A 19,523-nucleotide genomic window follows, 5' to 3' on the forward strand; every position below is an offset into this window, starting at 1 on the left:
ATTAATTATCACCTCCTATTCAAATTAATTATAACTCTTGCCATGTAAAACTTTATTTATTATCAACGACAATTTCATGAGTATTTCAAGGATGTCTTTGATATTGGATTAAACTTGTACAAGGCAAAGGCAATATTTAGTACATATCAACAATACAGGGTTAACAAAGTTTGCATCATATTAGCAAAATTAATTTTGTTGGTGCCAGCTTATATATGAATCTCATATACATTTTTATAACTACTGGGATTAACGTTGTAGACGATCAAACTATCGGGAACAACAGGCAAAAATTATTGGAATTAAAAACATAATTCAATTAAATTACGTATACTATATATAACTATATTTTCATTTTAATTAAATGCTACTCATGCGCGCGCCCCGCTTTTCCCATTATCCATTATTTTGTGATTGATTGCATCGCACACTCGCACAGTAATCATCATAGTAGTAGGAAGGTTAATGTGGAGCACGTTCCTGTGAACCCCATACACTAAGAATTAGTCCTGCATAATAAGCCTCTATAAAAGGGCTAATACAAGTATAACTGGTGGCTTAAAAAAGTTGTTACTATGATTCAACCCAAAAAAAAAAAAACATTGTTACTATGACGAGGTTGAGACATCAAGACACTCCACTTTACAAGCGAGTAGGAGACATGTGTGTCTAAATTAAAAAAATTTCACAATTAAAGTTAGTAAATTGAGGTTGAAAAAAAAGTTTATGGCTTTAATGTAATTTATATCTAGATTTTTTTTAAAGTTAGTTAGACAAATTAAAACTATTGTTTGGATGAATTGATTTAAAATCTATTTGAAGTATATAATAACAAAAAGGGACATGATTTTTTTTGTATATATTTTTTTATTAATTTTTGATGTTTTTAAAAAGTATATTACAAATGCAAAAACAAGTAATTGATTTTTTTAGATAATTTGATTTAAAAGTTAGTTTAGATAGTGTACAGTGATAAAAATGAACATGAATTTTATTATATATACATTATTTGAACCATTTAATGTTTTTAGGAAAAATAATAAAATTTTATGAATGAATAAAGGGGCATGAATTTTTTGATAAATATTTAAAAAAAACATTGAACTTTGAATTATATTTTTTTAAAAAAAGCCTATGTTTTCATCAAGCTTGTTTTGGTATTTTCTAAATATAAGCTATTTCCTGAAAACAAAAAAAAAAGGCATTCTTTTGCATCTAATTTGGAGCTTTCTTGTCAAATCATATAACTTGTTAAAATTTTTAAAAATTAGAAAACAGTCAAAAATACTATTTTTTGAAAGCTTTTGTTTTTTAAAATAAATTTAACACCTCCGTCAGTCATAATGAATCAAAAGCCAACCTTTTTTTATCTTTTGGCAGAAGAAAGAAATAATTTAAACAGATAGAGTGATAGACTTGAGAACCCATCCCCTCCCCTCTCTCTACTCTGTCCGATACAGCAGCCAGAAGAAAGTGGTGAGTAACACAGTCCCAACACAAGAAATAGGACAATGCAGTATGGATGGCGAGCAACATAGACCACGGAAGACAAGATGCAAGACCTCGTTGGATGAGGACGGCAACGAGTCATTGGCGGCAACGAGAAGAAGGAGGCGAAGAGCTTCTGAAGACTGAAGGTAAAGCAAGGTGACGAGAGGGGTCAAGAAGTTTGTGACTTGCGAAGATAAACAAGAAAGAGAATGCCCCAACGTCTACCCGCCTACCGCGTGGTGAGAAGCTACTTCAACCAGCTTTAGCCAAAACGGTGGTTGCTCCTCCATGGAGCTTTTAGTTTTTTTTTTTTTTTTAAATCCAAATGAGATCTGAAATCACGCAATGGGCCTTTTGCCCCCCGAGTCCCCAATCTAGGTTAGGAGCCCCTAAAAGCTCGTTTAACAATAATCAAAACATAGCCTAAGTCGGAGACTGCATGAGGCAAGGAGGCAGATTTATGATGACTCAAGCCAAAGCAAGCGCACTGCTGCATCCATAAAATGCAGCCCCCCCTTCGTCAATCACAAAGCAATAGACCCGCATGATATATTGCTTAGCCATCAAGGACTCTGTTTTAGATTGCGGGTAGTTTTCTGTATTGCGTGTCTCTTAAAATATTACAATATCAGAATAACATGTTCTCATGATTAAAAAAGAATAATATGTTCTGATGTTCCTGTTCGTACTATAAAAGTCCTATTAACTAAAGCACTCAATTGGTAAATTATAATTTTAAAAATAATAAAAATCACTATTAATAAAACAACAGGCAACAGCACGAAAACGTGAAAAGTATATCAGGCTCTCAAGAATAATCATATTCTTGTAACATTTATAACGCACTAAAAGCAAAAAATGCCATGTCTAAGAATATTCTCTTGTTTTAGGCCAAGCTAAAATAATGGTCCTGGCATCCTGAAAAATGACAAATTTCACCTAGAAGACCAATTACGACATAAGCGTTTCAGGTCATCTAGCCTGCACAGCAGAGCGCATCTTAACAAATCTATTATAGGCAGACCGTCTAGACTCAGGATGCAAATCATCATATACTAATCACACAATAAGTAATCAAGCTTACAAAATATTATCTAATGGAGAAATTTCAGGAACAGGTCCCGGTCCCTACCTAATGTGAAAATAATCCTTAAACGGATCCAGTCAACCCCGTTTCGCAGAAGAAACAAGAAAGTCTTTCATCGCGTAGAGTGCGTCAATCGGGGGTTGCACGTGGAGAGATTTCATACGTAGACCTCAAGCTGGCGTGGCGGACCTCTGCGCTGGAGCACGTACATGCCCACAAATTACAAAGAGCGAAGGATAGTGAGAAAGGAACAAGCCGTCCAAAACAGGCACGCACGCACAGAGAAACGGAGATGGAGAGAGAAAAACTTTATTATTATTATTATTGTTATTGTTATTATTTTTTTTGGTTAAAAAGTAAAAAACTATGAGTTTTTATTATTGTTATGAAATATTTTTTATTGTTTAACAGCAGTCAGCGTTCGATTTCGTTTAGCTCCCGCCCCTGATGTTTTAGGGTTGAGAATTGGAGAAAAGTCAGACAAACATTAAACGATTAAACGCACTATTCATAAAGAAGACTTGCGGAAGGAAAACAGAGGAAGACCAAAAGCCCGTAGCGAAACACCGATCTCTTACACGCAAAAGAACTAAAATGGAAATCGGAACATTTACAATTTAGTAGATCTTGCTGCTTTCAACGTTGTGGCCATTTTTGATCGGCCTTGTTGAGTGCATTTCCAGCTGTAATTACGGGTTTTTTAATACACATTTTTTTTTTGGTTTACCTGGATATTATTTTCCCCATCTGGTGGGAGGAAACCGGAGGCCAGACATTCGGGAAAGAGGTTTTGTCCTGTAGATTGTTGTGGCAGGGGTTGGATCTGGTGAAACTTCATCGGATGAGAAAAGTCTGCATATGTTTCAAGGATCAAGAGGGAAAACGATGAAATGGACTTCATTGCTTAAGGACATCAAAGAGAAGGTTGGCCTCACTCCACCGCCTTCTTCTGCTTCTGCTACTTCTTCTGCTTCTTCATCGGCTTTCACCTCGTCATCTCGCGATAGCAATGTCATTTCAGCTTGGCAAACCTTGGGTTCATCTCCTGCCAGGTTCAATATATTTCATCTATTTCTCTTCTATGCTTGTTCCCCTTTTAATTAACTCGGACCTTTTGGCTTAAAATATAAGATGGCTTTGCTTTGTTATAGACTTATAGTGTGATGATTTGAGTACTGCATTGCATTGGCTTTGATTTGCTTGCGAAAGCTGAGAGGAAAAAAAAAATGTAGCTCGGCCATGTTGACCATTTCATCTTAACTAGCAAAATGCAGTTAGATACGTCGATTACGGCAAATAAACAAATCACAATATTCCTTTATTAGTTTCTACGAGGACACTCCTATTTCCCAGGGTTGTCAACACTACGTTAAAAGGTTTTTTCTGAGCTAGAAAAGCTCATTACTCGTTTCTTAGGTCCCATAGACAGGGAGCTTGATGGGTTACATATATCCTCGGGCTCTCGTCCCTGGCGGGTACCTCTCTCCATGTTTTTGAAGCGGGCATGATCTTATTTTGGCACCGTTATAGTTATATTAAGACGTTCATGATGTTGCCTGACTCTAATTTCCGTTTAACTCATCTCCATGACTTCTGACGTTACTATGTTGTCAGGGAGTGGAGAATGATCTTCATTAATATTGGCACGATTTTAATTTTGCACAGTTGCACTACAAATACAACGGTTATTTTTAGTTACGGAACCATAGTCTTTATGGGGAGTAAAGTCTACATCATATACTAGCTCAACTGTGAACTAATAAATTAGGCTTAAAATATGGTGGCAGTGGGCTTATCTGCTCAATCTGCTGCTGCTGAATATGGTCATATTTATTGATTATTGATTAGCACGTATAGAATGAGCAAATGATCGAAATATTAAATGAAGATACATAAATAATTAAATTCACAAATCCATTACTTTAGAAGAGGTCTCGTTTTTATGTTGTATCTTCATTGAAATTGTTTATTAACTTTCTTTAGCTTGATGTCTCTGATTTCAAATTTTTGATACAGTTGTTTAATGATTGATAAATACTGATTCTTAAGAATTGCCTTTTTATAACATCCCTTGCCTATGTTGTAATTATGACATTTTCATGATTTTAAATCAGGGACAGACATGAACTGGAATTGGACTTCAAGAGATATTGGGAAGAGTTTCGGGCATCCACCTCTGAGAAGGTTCTTTCTTGCTAATTTGTGTGGTCTCTCTTCTTTTAATTTTTCATAATGTCACCTGGAATGGTTGATTACTGATAAGCTATAAGTTGCTAATTTTCTTACATTTTCTTGCAGGAAAAAGAAGCGGCCTTGAATTTGACTATAGATGCATTTTGTAGATTAGTAAAGCAGCACACTAATGTAGCTCAATTAGTTTCCATGTAAATATACAATTTCATCTCATCTCTACTCCTTTATCACGTGCGTTAATTTATTTGCAATAGCATAGTTGGGAAGAGATGGCTTATTGCTAAGGTTGCATTGTCTTTGAAATGGAGATATGCTTTATGTTAGGCTCTGCTTTTGGATAAAAGAATAAATGTTATTGGATTAAAGAACCTTCTCCTTAGCCCAGATACAAAAAGAAACAAAGAAAAGACAAACTGAAACTTGTATACATGGCTTTCTAAACCAGCCACCAAAGAAAGAAACTTTTTTCCTTTGCTTAATCACATGTTTTGATTTCTGTATATAGATGCTATTTTTTGTTGAGGAAGATGAAGATGTCATGGTATTTTGTTTTTTGAGTATAGATGATTGTGAAATGTGCCTCAAATAAGGTCAAGAGCTTGTTCATGGCTTCCCATTTTCTTCGAGCAAAGAGTTTTAAGACAATATTTTTCCTGCTTGAGGTTTTAAAATTTTAGTGAGGTAGCTGAGATATTATCTTACATGTTATTTTTTATGATTCATTGTGGTTTGTTTATTAACTGATTTTTAATAATGATGACTTACAGGTTAGTTGAAACACATATATTCTTATTTGTTGTTGGAAGAGCATTTGTAACAGATATAGAGAAGTTAAAAATGAGCAGCAAAACAAGATATCTGGATGAAGCTCAAGTTTTAAAGTTTTTCTCTGAAGCCACAAAGGTTAAGCCTTGGATGTGTATTTTTTCATATGGCCATTGTTTTGCTGATTCTTTGATTTTTGAATTCTATTTGATTCACTTCTTGGCAGGATGGCATCAGTCCTGGATCAAATTTGTTAACTGCAGTGGAAGCCCTTGTATCTGGGGTATAATTCTTAAAAATTTTCTTGATATCAGTGATTTATTAGGGGATATATATATATATATATATTATCTTGTTACTCTCTTGATAGCATCCATGTAGTTGCCTTGCTTGCTGACATCTCTTTTGTGTCTCGATAATCCCACTACAAATACAGCAGGCACTTTTTGCTCTGTGATACTTGGCTCATCAGTGGTTTTCTGTAAAATCTACACAGAAAAAAATGTTTACATGTTATGGATTAGAATCATCAGGTTTATGATGTATTATGAAGAGTGATTAGGGCTATATTCAACTATGATTTTTAACCTATGATGTGTCACATTTGTGTTATTCTCTATTCCTCTAATTTTTTCCTCTTGTTCTGCAAGAAGTTGTTCTTATGTGTATATTTTTTGCAGCCTACTGACAAGCAATCCCTGCTCGACTCTGGTATATTTTGCTGTCTCATTCATATTCTCCATGCCCTTCTAGATCCTGATGTAGCCATTCAACGGTCAAACATTACTATCGATCATGAAGTGTTGCAAAAAGGTTGTGATGGTGACATTGGGCAAGCCCGCCAGCTTGAGGTTTCTTTCTCTCCATGTTATTTGTATACACACACATGCGTGCCTGTTTTTGCATCTGCACAACCTGTAATTATGTTAGCATAAGGACTGATGGTCATAATTTGCAGAAAAATATTTATGGTTTTGTGCTACCTAATTTTAAATGGGCAGGCCTTTGATAGATATATTATATTATGCCCTGTATGGTTGCCAGAATATTTTTCCTGGGAATGTGAACTGTAATGGGTGATGGAAATGGGAATGGGTTTTGATTGAATAAATTAATTATATTTAGGCCTCTAATAAGAGGACACTTATGATCGATAAAAAATAATTATACTTGGTATGTTATATAATGCAATGAATTTTTAACTTCATAGATGCATTTGGTTGGATGGAATAATGTAAGAATGGAAAGGAAAGTTGATCAAATGCCTATAATGCCCCTGGTGTAATAATGTATTAAATTAGATTATCATTATTAATTAATTTTTTTATTAGTAACAGATCATTCTAGGCTATATTCTATGTATATCTAGTAAATCTAGAGGAATCCAAATGGCTTATGAACAGTACCAATCTAGCTTCTTTAGATTCTGTGACTTTGTGATTTTTTCTTCTGGTTTTATTTAACAAATATCTCTCTTATTTTTTTATACTACACATTATTAAAGCAAATTTTTGTTTTGCAGCACTTCCTCTCCCAATTATTTTTTAATCTTATTATTTGGTTTTGATTGTGCTTTTCCCTCAAAATTTTCAATTATTCAATCTTTTCTTCTATATAAGTCACATAATGAAAACATTTTTAAGCAGAAAAAAATCTTGCAGTTTTACTTATATATATAAATGTTGTAAATATTTTTTTATCATTTGAATTTGTAAGATATTTTTTTTTAATTGTCATTAACAAAATTAATTAAAAATTTAATTACCACCAATAATAGAGTCTGCATTTTATTTCCAGATTTGTTTCTGTGAACATGGATTCCCTTATTTTCTTATTAAGATAAAAAATAAGTCCAAAATCATTTCCATACTTGAGTGTGGTTGCCAAATTGAGCTTCGCTCTCCTCCTAAATGATGACCGAACAAGTGTGCATCTAGAGATTTTAGTTTGCACGATAAAGAAGGTTTCTGTTTGCATGATGGCTTTTTGGTAATTTTGCTTGTTTATGAGGGTACAATGATAATTTTAACTTACATTCCCAGGAATGAGGTCCTTTCCATCATAGGATGATAGGAATCATTATTCCCACATGTGGGAATGAGTTTTCTGGCTTCTGTTCCATTGAGCCCAAGCAAACATTGCCTCAATTCTATCCCCATTTCCTATCTCACCTCAACAATGTAAATTACAGCCAAGCAAATGAGACTTGAATTTCAATGGGAAAATTTACCCTTAATTGTTCTATTGCATAATCTTTATATGGCTGTCCAAACCTTTGATAAAGAACCGGGCATCAAAATTATGTCCTTGCCTATAATTGGGATCTTCCAAGGTTATATTTATCTTCTTGATTTATTTTCATTTGTACTACTTTACTTGTGCAGATAGAGGGAAGTGTTGTGCATATTATGAAAGCACTTGCAAGCCATCCATCAGCAGCGCAGAGTTTGATAGAGGATAATTCACTTCAGTTGCTCTTTCAAATGGTTGCAAAAGGGTCATTGATAGTTTTCTTGCATTACAAGAAAGGACTTGTTCCATTACACAGCATACAACTTCATAGACATGCCATGCAGGTAAAGGAAAGTACACGTGCATGCAATTAAAACCGTTAGAAATATGTGATAATATTTCTTTGGATGAGTAGTTTGAGCTGATTTTGTGCCTCTGATGGTTTAATATTCATGTTGCTGCTGCTTATATATACTTAGATACTGGGTCTACTTTTGGTCAATGACAATGGAAGCACTGCTAAATACATCCGCAAGCATCATCTGGTATGTTCTTAGCTTTCAAATCTTAACTATCTATTGTAAGTCAAATAACTTGTATACAGTGTGATCTTAGACTTTTGTTCATATTTCATTATCATTCAGTTGATGTTCAACTCAACCACTTAATAATATGCCAGTGGTTAACAGGCATTAAATGGTTGAGGATGTTTTTTATTTATTTTTCAATTCTTTCAGGATGGGAATTTAATGTTATTCTTTCATGTATTGACTGTAAATCTGTCAATCTTGGATGAGATTGTGGCAAGAGGGAATCTTCACTGCCCTTTTTGTCATTGTTGAATGAAGAGAACATGTATATGAAATTATCAGAGATGGAACCTTTGATAAGAATTTATGTAACATGATTCCGCTTGTACTGTGTTCAAGAGCTGCTGCTATTATTTCTTGAATGAAGAGAAATCCAGTCTACAAATTTATCAGGGATTGAATTCCTGACAAGGCTGTTTGTAACATTGTCATTGCTCTGTGTGCTATAGTAGATGGACACATTTACTAGTCATAATAATAATGAAGTTCAAAGATATTGGTACTTGAATTTCGTGTTGTTTAACAAAAGCGAAGACAGTCGGTGTCAAGTCATTGATATGTGATAAAGCCATATAAAATTCCGCTCTTCTGTTGAAATTGTTCCACATATTAATAAAATAATCAACTGTATTAAGCAGTCCTGACTATTGTTTGATGGTCTTCCTTTTCCACATGCTAAGTTAAATGATGCTATGATTCCCTTACTATACCAAAATAGCTTTTGTTTTAAGGAGAATTATTATTGTGGTATGATAGTGCAATGGTTATAATGATTCTCATTGTGCATGATATCCACGTTTTATTATTGATATCGAACACTTCCTGTGACATATCTTATTACCATGCAGATCAGAATTCTCTTAATGGCTGTCAAAGATTTTGATCCTGATTGTGGCGATTCTGCCTACACCATGGGCATTGTGACTTGTTACTTGAGTGCGTGGAATTGTCCTATAGACCGGGTAACTTCAGTTTTTTAATTATGTAGTTTAGTTTAATTGCAACGGACAAGGTTTCCATAAATCTAACAGTTGCTAGGGTCTTGAAGCTTGGAACACACATACCTGAAAAAACCATGTCATTGGTTCTGCTATTCAAATTCCAAGGTTTTCTAGTTGTGTGCAACTTTTGGTCCTGATGATTTTTGTTTTTAAATTCTGGTTTTTAGAAGCTGGTGGCGTCAGACTGAGGGAGGATATACATAATGCACACGGATATCAATTCCTTGTGCAATTTGCACTAACTTTATCCAACATGACAAAAAGTCAGGGATTTCAGTCTGTTCATCCTGAGTCATTTACAGACAAAGATATTGCTGCAGCTGGATTTCAGGCACTGGATGATGGAGGACAAAATTCCAGAGGACAAGAGGATTCTTCCCTTCATCATCTTTCACCCACATTATCCAGGTTGCTTGATGTTCTTGTTAGTCTGGCTCAAACAGGGACAAATGAGTCTCCACGGTCCTCTGGAGGCAGGGGTTTTAAATCTTCTCAGACAAAGGCAGGTGTTCATAACAAAAGTCGTACGTCATCTTCTGATCAGCTTGGTGATGAAGTGTGGGAGAAGGACAATGACAAAATTAAGGACCTTGAAGCAGTCCAGATGTTACAAGATATTTTCCTCAAAGCTAAGAACCAGGAATTGCAGGCTGAAGTGTTAAATAGAATGTTCAAAATTTTTTCAAGTCACCTAGAGAACTATAAGCTGTGTCAACAATTACGGACTGTTCCACTTTTCATCCTTAACATGGCTGGTTTTCCTTCATCTTTGCAAGAGATAATATTGAAAATTCTTGAGTATGCTGTTACTGTTGTGAACTGTGTTCCTGAGCAAGAGTTGCTTTCACTTTGCTGCTTACTGCAGCAACCAATAACATCAGAACTGAAGCAGACAATACTTTCTTTCTTTGTAAAACTTTTGTCTTTTGACCAACAGTACAAGAAAGTTCTCCGTGAAGTTGGTGTATTGGAAGTTCTGTTAGATGATCTGAAACAGAACAAGATTTTGAGTCCAGATCAACAGATTAACAATTCCAATCAGCTGGAGAGAAAACCAGGTTCAAGCAGTTCCAAGAGACATATGGGCGACAATAAGGATGCTATTATTACCTCTCCCAGGCTCATGGAATCTGGTTCTGAGAAGTTTCCTATTTTTGAAGTTGGAGCTACTATTGATATTGCATGGGATTGCACGGTCTCTTTATTAAAAAAGTGTGAGGCTAATCAAGCTTACTTCCGCTCAGCTAATGGTGTGACTGCTGTTTTGCCTTTTCTGGTTTCTGATGTACATCGTTCAGGGGTTCTTCGGATATTGTCATGTCTTATAATTGAAGATGTTTCGCAGGTTAGTTGGCATTTGTTGTTCAGTTTCAAGCTCCGCAAATATTTATTGTAAGAGCTACCCTTCATTTCTCACCAAATTTCTATATTTCTTTATATCAGCTGTGTTTGCCCATTTGGTGCAGGCAATGAATTGTGAATCAGAAACAAATAGCTTCTTAATAGTTAATATCTTCAATCACGAATGCCTATACATGCATTCTATTTTGAAGATATCTGTTATTCTTATGTCATTTATTCAATTATTGTTCGTTTAGAATTATCTAGTTGGTTATCTAATTATTAACTGTACCAGGCTCATCCTGAAGAGCTGGGTGTGTTGATTGAAGTTTTGAAAAGTGGAATGGTAACCAGTGCTTCAGGGTCCCAATACCAGCTTTCTATCGCTGCAAAATGTGACATCATGGGAGCTCTGTGGCGGATATTAGGAGTAAATCACTCTGCTCAGAAGGCTTTTGGTGAAGCCACTGGTTTCTCTCTTTTGCTTACCACACTGCATGGGTTCCAAAGCGATGGAAGGGACATGGACCAATCTGCATTGAATGATTCCATTAAGGTGCTTACATATTTGTTACGTGTGGTAACTGCTGGAGTGTCTAACAATGCTGTTAATAGGATGAAGTTGAATGCTATTATATCTTCGCAAACTTTCTATGATCTCCTGTCTGAATCTGGCTTGCTTTGCGTGGAACATGAAAAACAAGTCATCCAGTTGATGTTGGAACTTGCCCTTGAAATTGTGATTCCACCTTTCTTAACTTCTGAAGGTTCGAAACTGATAAATGCTATTGAGGATGAGTCATGCCATACTCTATTATTAACTCCATCAGGTCCAATTAATCCTGATAGAGAGCGAATTTACAACGCTGGTGCTGTTAAAGTTTTGATCCATTCATTATTGCTGTTTACTCCCAAGGTGCAGTTGGAAGTGTTACACTTAACTGAAAAGCTTGCTCATGCTGGCTCCTTTAATCAGGAAAACCTCACCTCCATACGTATGTACACCACTCCCCCTCCAAAAAAAAAAAGAAAAGAAAAAAGAAAAAATCACCTTGAATGCTCGATGGTAGTTTAACCACTATTTCCTTCCATATCTACAGGTTGTGTGGAACTTTTGCTGGAGATAATCCACCCTTTCCTTCTGGGTTCATCTCCTTTGCTTTCTTATGCATTGAAGATTGTGGAAGTTCTTGGTTCCTACAGGTAGGTTTTATATCATATTGTTTAGAATTTTCTGCTCCCATTTAATATGGTCTGTAATAGAGACTTGGTAGTATGAGATATCAAGTCCCACATTGAGTAGTATGGGATGCTCAATGGGGTATATAAATGGGTTGGTTCTCCCACTTCAACAGCTAGCTTTTGAGGTAGGGTTCCCCATCCTACTTAGGTACCCATCAGTTTGTTATTTGTACTGAATAACATGTTTCTGTTGGTTAGGTTGTCTCCATCTGAACTTCGTATGCTCATCAGATATGTACTGCAACTGAGGCTTAAAAATTCTGGTCAGAGGATCATTGAAATGATGGAGAAGTTAATTTTCATGGAAGACATGGCCTCTGAAAATATTTCCTTGGCACCCTTTGTGGAGATGGACATGAGAAAGATTGGCCATGCTGCAATTCAGGTTTCCCTTGGTGAAAGATCGTGGCCTCCAGCTGCTGGTTATTCATTTGTTTGTTGGTTCCAGATTCAAAATTTTCTAAAATCACAATCAAAAGAAACAGACTCTTCCAAATCCATCTCTTCTAAGAAGCGATCTGGTTTAAATGGGCAGCAGAATGAGCAGCACATTTTAAGGATATTTTCAGTTGGTTCAGCTAATAGTGACAATACAATCTTTGCTGAACTTTTTCTTCAGGAGGATGGTGTTCTAACTCTTGCGATCAGTGACTCTTGTTTCTTATCATTTTCCGGGTTAGAACTAGAAGAAGGAAGGTGGCATCACCTTGCAGTTGTTCACAGCAAACCAAATGCTCTTGCTGGTCTCTTCCAAGCTAGTTTTGCCTATGTCTATCTTAATGGAAAACTTAGGCACACTGGAAAGTTAGGATATTCACCATCTCCACTGGGGAAACCATTGCAGGTCACTATTGGGACTTCAATTGTTAATGCAAGAGTTAGTGACTTGACATGGAAACTACGATCTTGCTACCTTTTTGAGGAAGTGCTTACATCAGGATGTATTTGTTTTATGTACGTACTTGGTAGAGGATATAGAGGGCTCTTCCAAGACGCAGATCTTCTACAGTTTGTACCTAACCAGGCTTGTGGTGGTGGTAGTATGGCCATACTAGATTCTTTAGATGCTGATTTGACTGTGACTTCTAATGGTCAGAGGCTTGATGCTAGCAAGCAAGGTGACCTGAAGGCTGATGGGAGTGGAATTGTGTGGGATTTGGAAAGACTAGGAAACCTTCCTTTACAGCTTTCAGGGAAGAAACTTATATTTGCATTTGATGGAACCTGTACAGAATTTATTCGTTCATCAGGGAGTTTTTCAATGCTTAATTTGGTTGATCCAATGTCTGCAGCTGCTTCTCCCATTGGAGGTGGGCAACTACGTTTACAAACTACAGCTTTATAACTTCCTCTTTCACTTTCTTTTTTTGTTTTATAATTCTGTTTCATTAATGTCTTTGGGGCTTTGCAGGTATTCCTCGTTTTGGACGACTGTATGGAGATATTTATATCTGCAAGCATTGTGTGATTGGAGAGACTATTCGTCCTGTTGGTGGCATGGCAGTTGTGTTGGCTCTAGTTGAAGCTGCAGAGACTAGGGATATGCTGCATATGGCCCTGACATTGCTTGCCTTTGCACTTCATCAAAATCCTCAGAATGTCAAGGACATGCAATCATTAAGGGGCTACCATCTACTCGCAGTTTTTTTGCATCGTAGAATGTCGCTATTTGACATGCAATCTCTTGAGATCTTCTTTCAAATTGCTGCTTGTGAAGCTTCATTTTCTGAGCCAAAAAAGTTGGAAAGCACTCAAACTGTTTTGTCCCCTGTGGCATTGACGGAGGAAACCAGTCTTGAAGATCACTATCTTTCAAAGTTTCATGATGAAAATTCTTCTGTTGGATCGCATGGAGATATGGATGATTTTTCCATTCAGAAAGATTCATTTAGTCATATTTCAGAGTTGGAAACTGCTGATATTGCTGCTGAAACTTCGAATTGTATTGTCTTGTCAAATTCAGACATGGTTGAACATGTCTTGCTGGATTGGACAGTGTGGGTAACAGCCCCAGTTTCAATCCAAATTTCATTGCTGGGATTTCTTGAAAACTTAGTGTCTATGCACTGGTACAGGAATCATAACCTTACAATTCTTCGGCGAATCAACCTTGTTCAACATTTACTTGCAACTTTGAAAAGGGGTGATGTTGAAGTTCCTGTCCAAGAGAAATTGGTTGTGCTGCTCGGTGTCATCTTGGAAGATGGCTTTCTGTCTTCTGAGCTGGAAAATGTGGTTAGATTTGTGATCATGACATTTGACCCCCCTAGGTTGGTTCGACAAAGTCCAATAATGAGAGAGTCAATGGGGAAACACGTTATTGTCAGAAATATGTTACTGGAGATGCTCATTGATCTACAAGTGGCTATTAAATCAGAAGAGGTGCTTGAGCAGTGGCATAAAATTGTTTCTTCCAAATTAATTACATATTTTCTTGATGAAGCAGTTCATCCCACAAGTATGAGATGGGTCATGACTCTACTTGGTGTGTGTTTGACTTCTTCTCCTACTTTTGCTCTAAAATTTCGAATGAGTGGAGGTTACCAAGGTTTGGTTCGAGTGCTTCCAAGTTTCTATGACTCCCCTGACATTTATTATATATTGTTTTGTTTGATATTTGGCAAGCCAGTTTATCCTAGGTTACCAGAGGTTCGCATGCTGGACTTTCATGCTCTTATGTCGAGTGATGGGAGTTATGTAGAACTGAAGTTTGTAGAATTGTTGGATTCTGTGATTGCTATGGCAAAATCTACTTTTGCTAGGTTAAGCATGCATTCGATGTTTGCTCATCAAACTGGTAATCTTTCCCAGTTTAGTGCTAGCCTTGTGGCTGAGCTTGTGGAGGGATATTCAGATATGGCTGGCGAGCTTCAGGGGGAAGCTCTGATGCACAAGACTTATGCTGCTCGCCTAATGGGTGGTGACGCATCAGCCCCTGCTGCAGCAACTGCGGTTCTTAGATTTATGGTTGATCTAGCTAAGATGTGTCCCTCTTTTACTGCTGCTTGCAGGCGTGCAGAATTTCTTGAAAGCTGCATTGATCTATACTTTTCTTGTGTGAGGTTTGTTATGAGACAGCTTCTCTATTTTCTTGCTCTGCTTCTGTTTAACTTCCTGCCTGTAATTGTAGGCTGATAACTCACTTAATTTTGTTTAAATAAATTTTTTTGTCCTGCTAAAATTGCTCCTTTTCAAATAAACTGCATGTTTTGTGCCTTTCAGGGCTGTCCATGCTGTTAATTTGGCAAAAGAACTTTCTGCCGGCACAGAAGAGAAAATTTTGAATGATACTGATGATACTTGTAGTTCTCAAAATACATTCTCTAGCTTGCCTCTTGAGCAGGAGCCATCAGTCAAAACCTCAATTAGTCTTGGAAGCTTTCCTCAAGGGCAGGTAAGTACAAGTTCTGAAGATATGGTTGCACCTGTGAACCCTATGGATGCTGTGAGATCAGATAATAGTGTTTCTACATCCCAGATGGAGTTAAATAAATCTGTTAAGGTCTTGGACGGTGACAATGCTGATCAAGTGCCTGACACCATGGCTGCAAATGAGTTTGGCTTTCGCAGTTTCAAAGGCACTTTGGAAAATCTCCAGACAACAGATTTACAGAGCTCTGCATCTTTTACCACATATGACTCTCCCATTTTATCTGAAAAGTCCAGTTCTAGAATTCCTCTTTCACCTTCGTCACCAGCTTTGGGATTGGCATCCTGGCTGGGTAGTGCCAGCCAGAGTGAATCTAAATCTCCCTTAGCAGTGACTCCCTCTTTAGATTCTTCCATGTCTGTTGGGAATTTTGATCCAGCTTCAGATTTGAAGTCCAGTGCTCAAGGTCCATCTGGCACGAGTGACTATTTTGCTGTAACTTCAAAGTTGCTTCTGGATATAGATGATTCCGGTTATGGTGGTGGGCCATGTTCTGCAGGAGCTACTGCTGTTCTAGATTTTATTGCAGAAGTTCTTTCTGATTTTGTGACCGAGCAGCTGAAGGCATCACTGGTTATTGAGAACGTCTTGGAAAGTGTTCCTCTACATGTTGATGCTGAGTCAATGTTAGTCTTTCAGGGCCTCTGCCTAATTAGATTTTTGAACTTCCTTGAAAGGCGATTGTTACGTGATGATGAAGAAGATGAGAAAAAATTGGATAAGAGTCGCTGGTCCTCCAACTTGGATGCTTTGTGTTGGATGATAGTAGATCGTGTATATATGGGTGCTTTTCCTCAACCTTCTGGGGTAATAAAATGCCTTGACTTCTTCTTATCTATGTTGCAGTTAGCGAACAAAGATGGTCGAATTGAAGAAGCATCGCCTGGTGGAAAAGGGCTGTTATCAATCACCAGAGGAAGTAGGCAGCTTGAAGCTTATGTATATTCCATTCTTAAAAACACAAATCGAATGATATTATATTGCTTTCTCCCATCATTTTTAAGTAGTATAGGGGAAGATGATCTCCTTTCACGCTTGGGTTTGCTCGCCGAGTCTAAAAGGAGATTGTCCTCAGCTCCTCAAGATGATTCAGGAAATGACATCTGTACAGTCTTACAATTATTGGTTGCTCATAGAAGAATTATATTCTGTCCCAGCAACACTGATACAGATATTAATTGCTGCCTTTGTGTGAATCTTTTGTCTCTTCTCTGTGATCAAAGACACAGCGTGCAGAATATGGCCATTGAAGTGGTCAAGTATCTTCTAGTCCATAGGAGGGCTGCTTTTGAAGACTTGCTTGTTACTAAACCTAACCAAGGGGAGCAACTCGATGTACTTCATGGTGGTTTTGATAAATTATTGACTAGAGGTTTATCTGAGTTTTTTGACTGGTATCAGAATAATGAACATATTGTAAATAAAGTATTAGAACAGTGTGCTGGCATTATGTGGGTGCAGTATATTGCTGGATCGGCAAAATTTCCTGGAGTAAGAATCAAAGGCATGGAAGGCCGTAGAAAGAAGGAAATGGGGAAGAAATCCCGAGAAGCTGCAAAGTTGGATTCAAAACATTGGGAGCAACTAAATGAGAGAAGATATGCACTGGAATTAGTTCGTGATGTGATGTCTGCTGAGTTGAGAGTAGTCAGGCAAGATAAGTATGGATGGGTTCTGCATGCTGAGAGTGCTTGGCAAGGCCATCTTCAGCAGCTTGTGCATGAACGAGGGATATTCCCTCTCTGTAAATCATCTATGACTAAAGAACTGGAATGGCAGCTTTGTCCCATTGAAGGTCCATATCGGATGCGCAAAAAACTTGAGCGTTGCAAACCGAAAATTGATACCATCCAAAATATTTTAGATGGACAGTTTGAAATAGATGAAGCAGAGTTGTCTAAAGGGAAAATTCAGAAGTGTCTTGATACATCTGATTCTGACTCTGAACCGTATTTTCAACAAATGACACATAAGGATAAACAGAATGCTATTGACAATGAACCATATGATGCATCTTTATTTAATAAGATGGACAGTGTCAAAGATGCTGTTTCTGATGGGAATGAGTGGAATGATGACAAAGCTAGCAGTATAAATGAAGCAAGCCTCCATTCTGCACTTGAGACTGGTGCCAAGTCTAGTGCAGTGTCAATTCCTATAGAAGAGAGCATCCAAGGAAGATCTGACTTGGAATCTCCTCAGCAATCTTCTGTGAAAGTTGATGATGCTGAGTTTGCAGATGAGAAGTTTGATAAAGAACTGCATGATAATGGCGAATTCTTAATCAGACCCTTTTTGGAACCATGTGAGAAAATAAGATTTAAATATAACTGTGAACGAGTTGTAGGTCTTGACAAGCATGATGGGATATTCCTGATAGGTGAACTTTGTTTGTATGTGATTGAAAATTTCTATATTGACAACTCTGGCTGCTTCTGTGGGAAGGAATGTGAAGATGAACTTTCGGTTATTGATCAAGCTCTGGGTGTAAAGAAAGATGTCAATGGGAGTGTAGATTTTCAATCTAAGTCAACTTTGTCTGGGAGCAGCACAGCAGCTAATTCATGGGTTGGGGGAAGAGCATGGGCCTATAGTGGTGGCGCATGGGGAAAGGAAAAGGTGCATAGCAGTGGGAATTTACCTCACCCGTGGCGCATGTGGAAACTTAACAGTGTTCATGAGATATTGAAACGTGATTACCAGCTCCGTCCTGTTGCTGTTGAAATATTTAGCATGGATGGATGTAATGATCTCTTGGTTTTCCACAAAAGGGAACGAGAAGAAGTTTTTAAAAACCTAATTTCCATGAATCTGCCTCGGAATAGCATGTAAGGGTATTCATTTTGTTTAATGTTCTGCTGTCTTTATGTTCACTCAATTTACTTTGTGTATATTTTTAGGATTTGATGATCCTGACTTGGTTTGATGCATGAAAACTTGACACTTGTGCAAAGTATGCTTGGCAATTTGATGTTTGATTTCTATCCATATATGTATAATCACATGAATTCTGGTCTTCTATAGAAACGTTGATGTATATATATATATATATATATATTTGAGCTCTGTTTTATGTTTCATAATTTATAATTTATGTTTGTGCTGTTGACTTATCCTTTTTTCTTGGAACCATATTTATTTTTTTTGCATTGCGACAGGTTGGATACAACTATTTCTGGAACCTCAAAACAAGAAAGCAATGAGGGTAGCCGTCTTTTTAAATGATGGACAAATCCTTTACTAAAAGGTGGGAAAATGGAGAGATAAGCAATTTTCAGTACCTTATGCATCTCAATACCTGGCAGGACGTGGTTATATAGTGATCTTACACAATATCCAGTCTTTCCATGGGTCCTTGCTGATTATGAGAGTGAAAAATTTGACTTGTCCAATCCAAAACACATTCGTAAGCTGGAAAAGCAATGGGCTGCCAGACACCTGAAGGGGAAGATGAGTTTAAGAAAGGTTGGCTTCATGTTAATTTTATCATAACTTTTCACTTGCAGCTTGGATTTTTCAGTGATCATCATCTACCACATGTTGTTTACAGCCATTATCATATAAACAATTCACTATATGTTTTGCTGAGTTCCAAGAAGCATGCCTGATGGAAATAGTGAGTGAAATATATTTGAAATGACAGAAGTTTATCTCATATAATGAATTGATATGGCCAATTAAGTTTCAATATTATGACAAAATATATCAAGAAAAGATGGAGTATCTAACAGCATCTGATCTTATAGTGGTAGTTTCTTCTAAGTCTGACGTATGATTTTAATTTTTTTCTCTGTTAGATATGAGAGCTGGGATGATCCAGGGTCCCAAAGTTTCATTATGGATCTCATTATTCTAGTGCGGGAATTGTCCTCTTCTATTTATCCGCCTGCCCCCATTTAGTGCGGAGAACCAAAAGCTTCACAGGTGGTCAGTTTGATCATGCTGATCGTCTTTTCAATAGCTTAAGGGATACCTGGTCAAGTGCGGCTGGGAGAGGAACGAAACATCTGATGTGAAGAAACTGATTCCAGAATTTTTCTACATGCCTGAGTTCTTGGAAAAATCGTTTCAATCTTGACCTAGGAGTGAAGCAGTCTGGGGAGAAGGTCATCCTAGTGCTACTTTTTTAATTGTTGATTTATGATTGGCAG

General features: G+C 37.0%; 1 protein-coding gene across 1 annotated transcript in view; it reads left to right on the forward strand.

Annotated features, from left to right (window-relative positions):
* Positions 1-3,089: 3,089 nt before the first annotated feature.
* Positions 3,090-19,523, forward strand: part of LOC129301961 (protein SPIRRIG-like) — a 17,679-nt gene continuing 1,245 nt past the window's right edge. The window contains 26 exon segments of the mRNA XM_054940612.1: positions 3,090-3,630; positions 4,693-4,762; positions 4,877-4,962; positions 5,539-5,674; positions 5,763-5,819; positions 6,217-6,387; positions 7,921-8,112; positions 8,248-8,313; positions 9,207-9,276; positions 9,279-9,320; positions 9,527-10,704; positions 10,996-11,695; positions 11,801-11,903; positions 12,141-13,252; positions 13,354-15,004; positions 15,165-18,200; positions 18,531-18,592; positions 18,595-18,670; positions 18,672-18,790; positions 18,793-18,836; positions 19,168-19,189; positions 19,192-19,248; positions 19,251-19,294; positions 19,296-19,370; positions 19,373-19,432; positions 19,434-19,493. Of these exon segments, the coding sequence (XP_054796587.1) occupies positions 3,437-3,630; positions 4,693-4,762; positions 4,877-4,962; positions 5,539-5,674; positions 5,763-5,819; positions 6,217-6,387; positions 7,921-8,112; positions 8,248-8,313; positions 9,207-9,276; positions 9,279-9,320; positions 9,527-10,704; positions 10,996-11,695; positions 11,801-11,903; positions 12,141-13,252; positions 13,354-15,004; positions 15,165-18,200; positions 18,531-18,592; positions 18,595-18,670; positions 18,672-18,790; positions 18,793-18,836; positions 19,168-19,189; positions 19,192-19,248; positions 19,251-19,294; positions 19,296-19,370; positions 19,373-19,432; positions 19,434-19,493 (9,483 nt within the window). The 5' untranslated portion in view covers positions 3,090-3,436.

Source organism: Prosopis cineraria, unplaced genomic scaffold, assembly GCF_029017545.1.
Source record: "Prosopis cineraria cultivar Desert tree isolate PC_DT_omini unplaced genomic scaffold, ASM2901754v1 PC1, whole genome shotgun sequence".
Lineage (NCBI taxonomy): Eukaryota > Viridiplantae > Streptophyta > Magnoliopsida > Fabales > Fabaceae > Prosopis > Prosopis cineraria.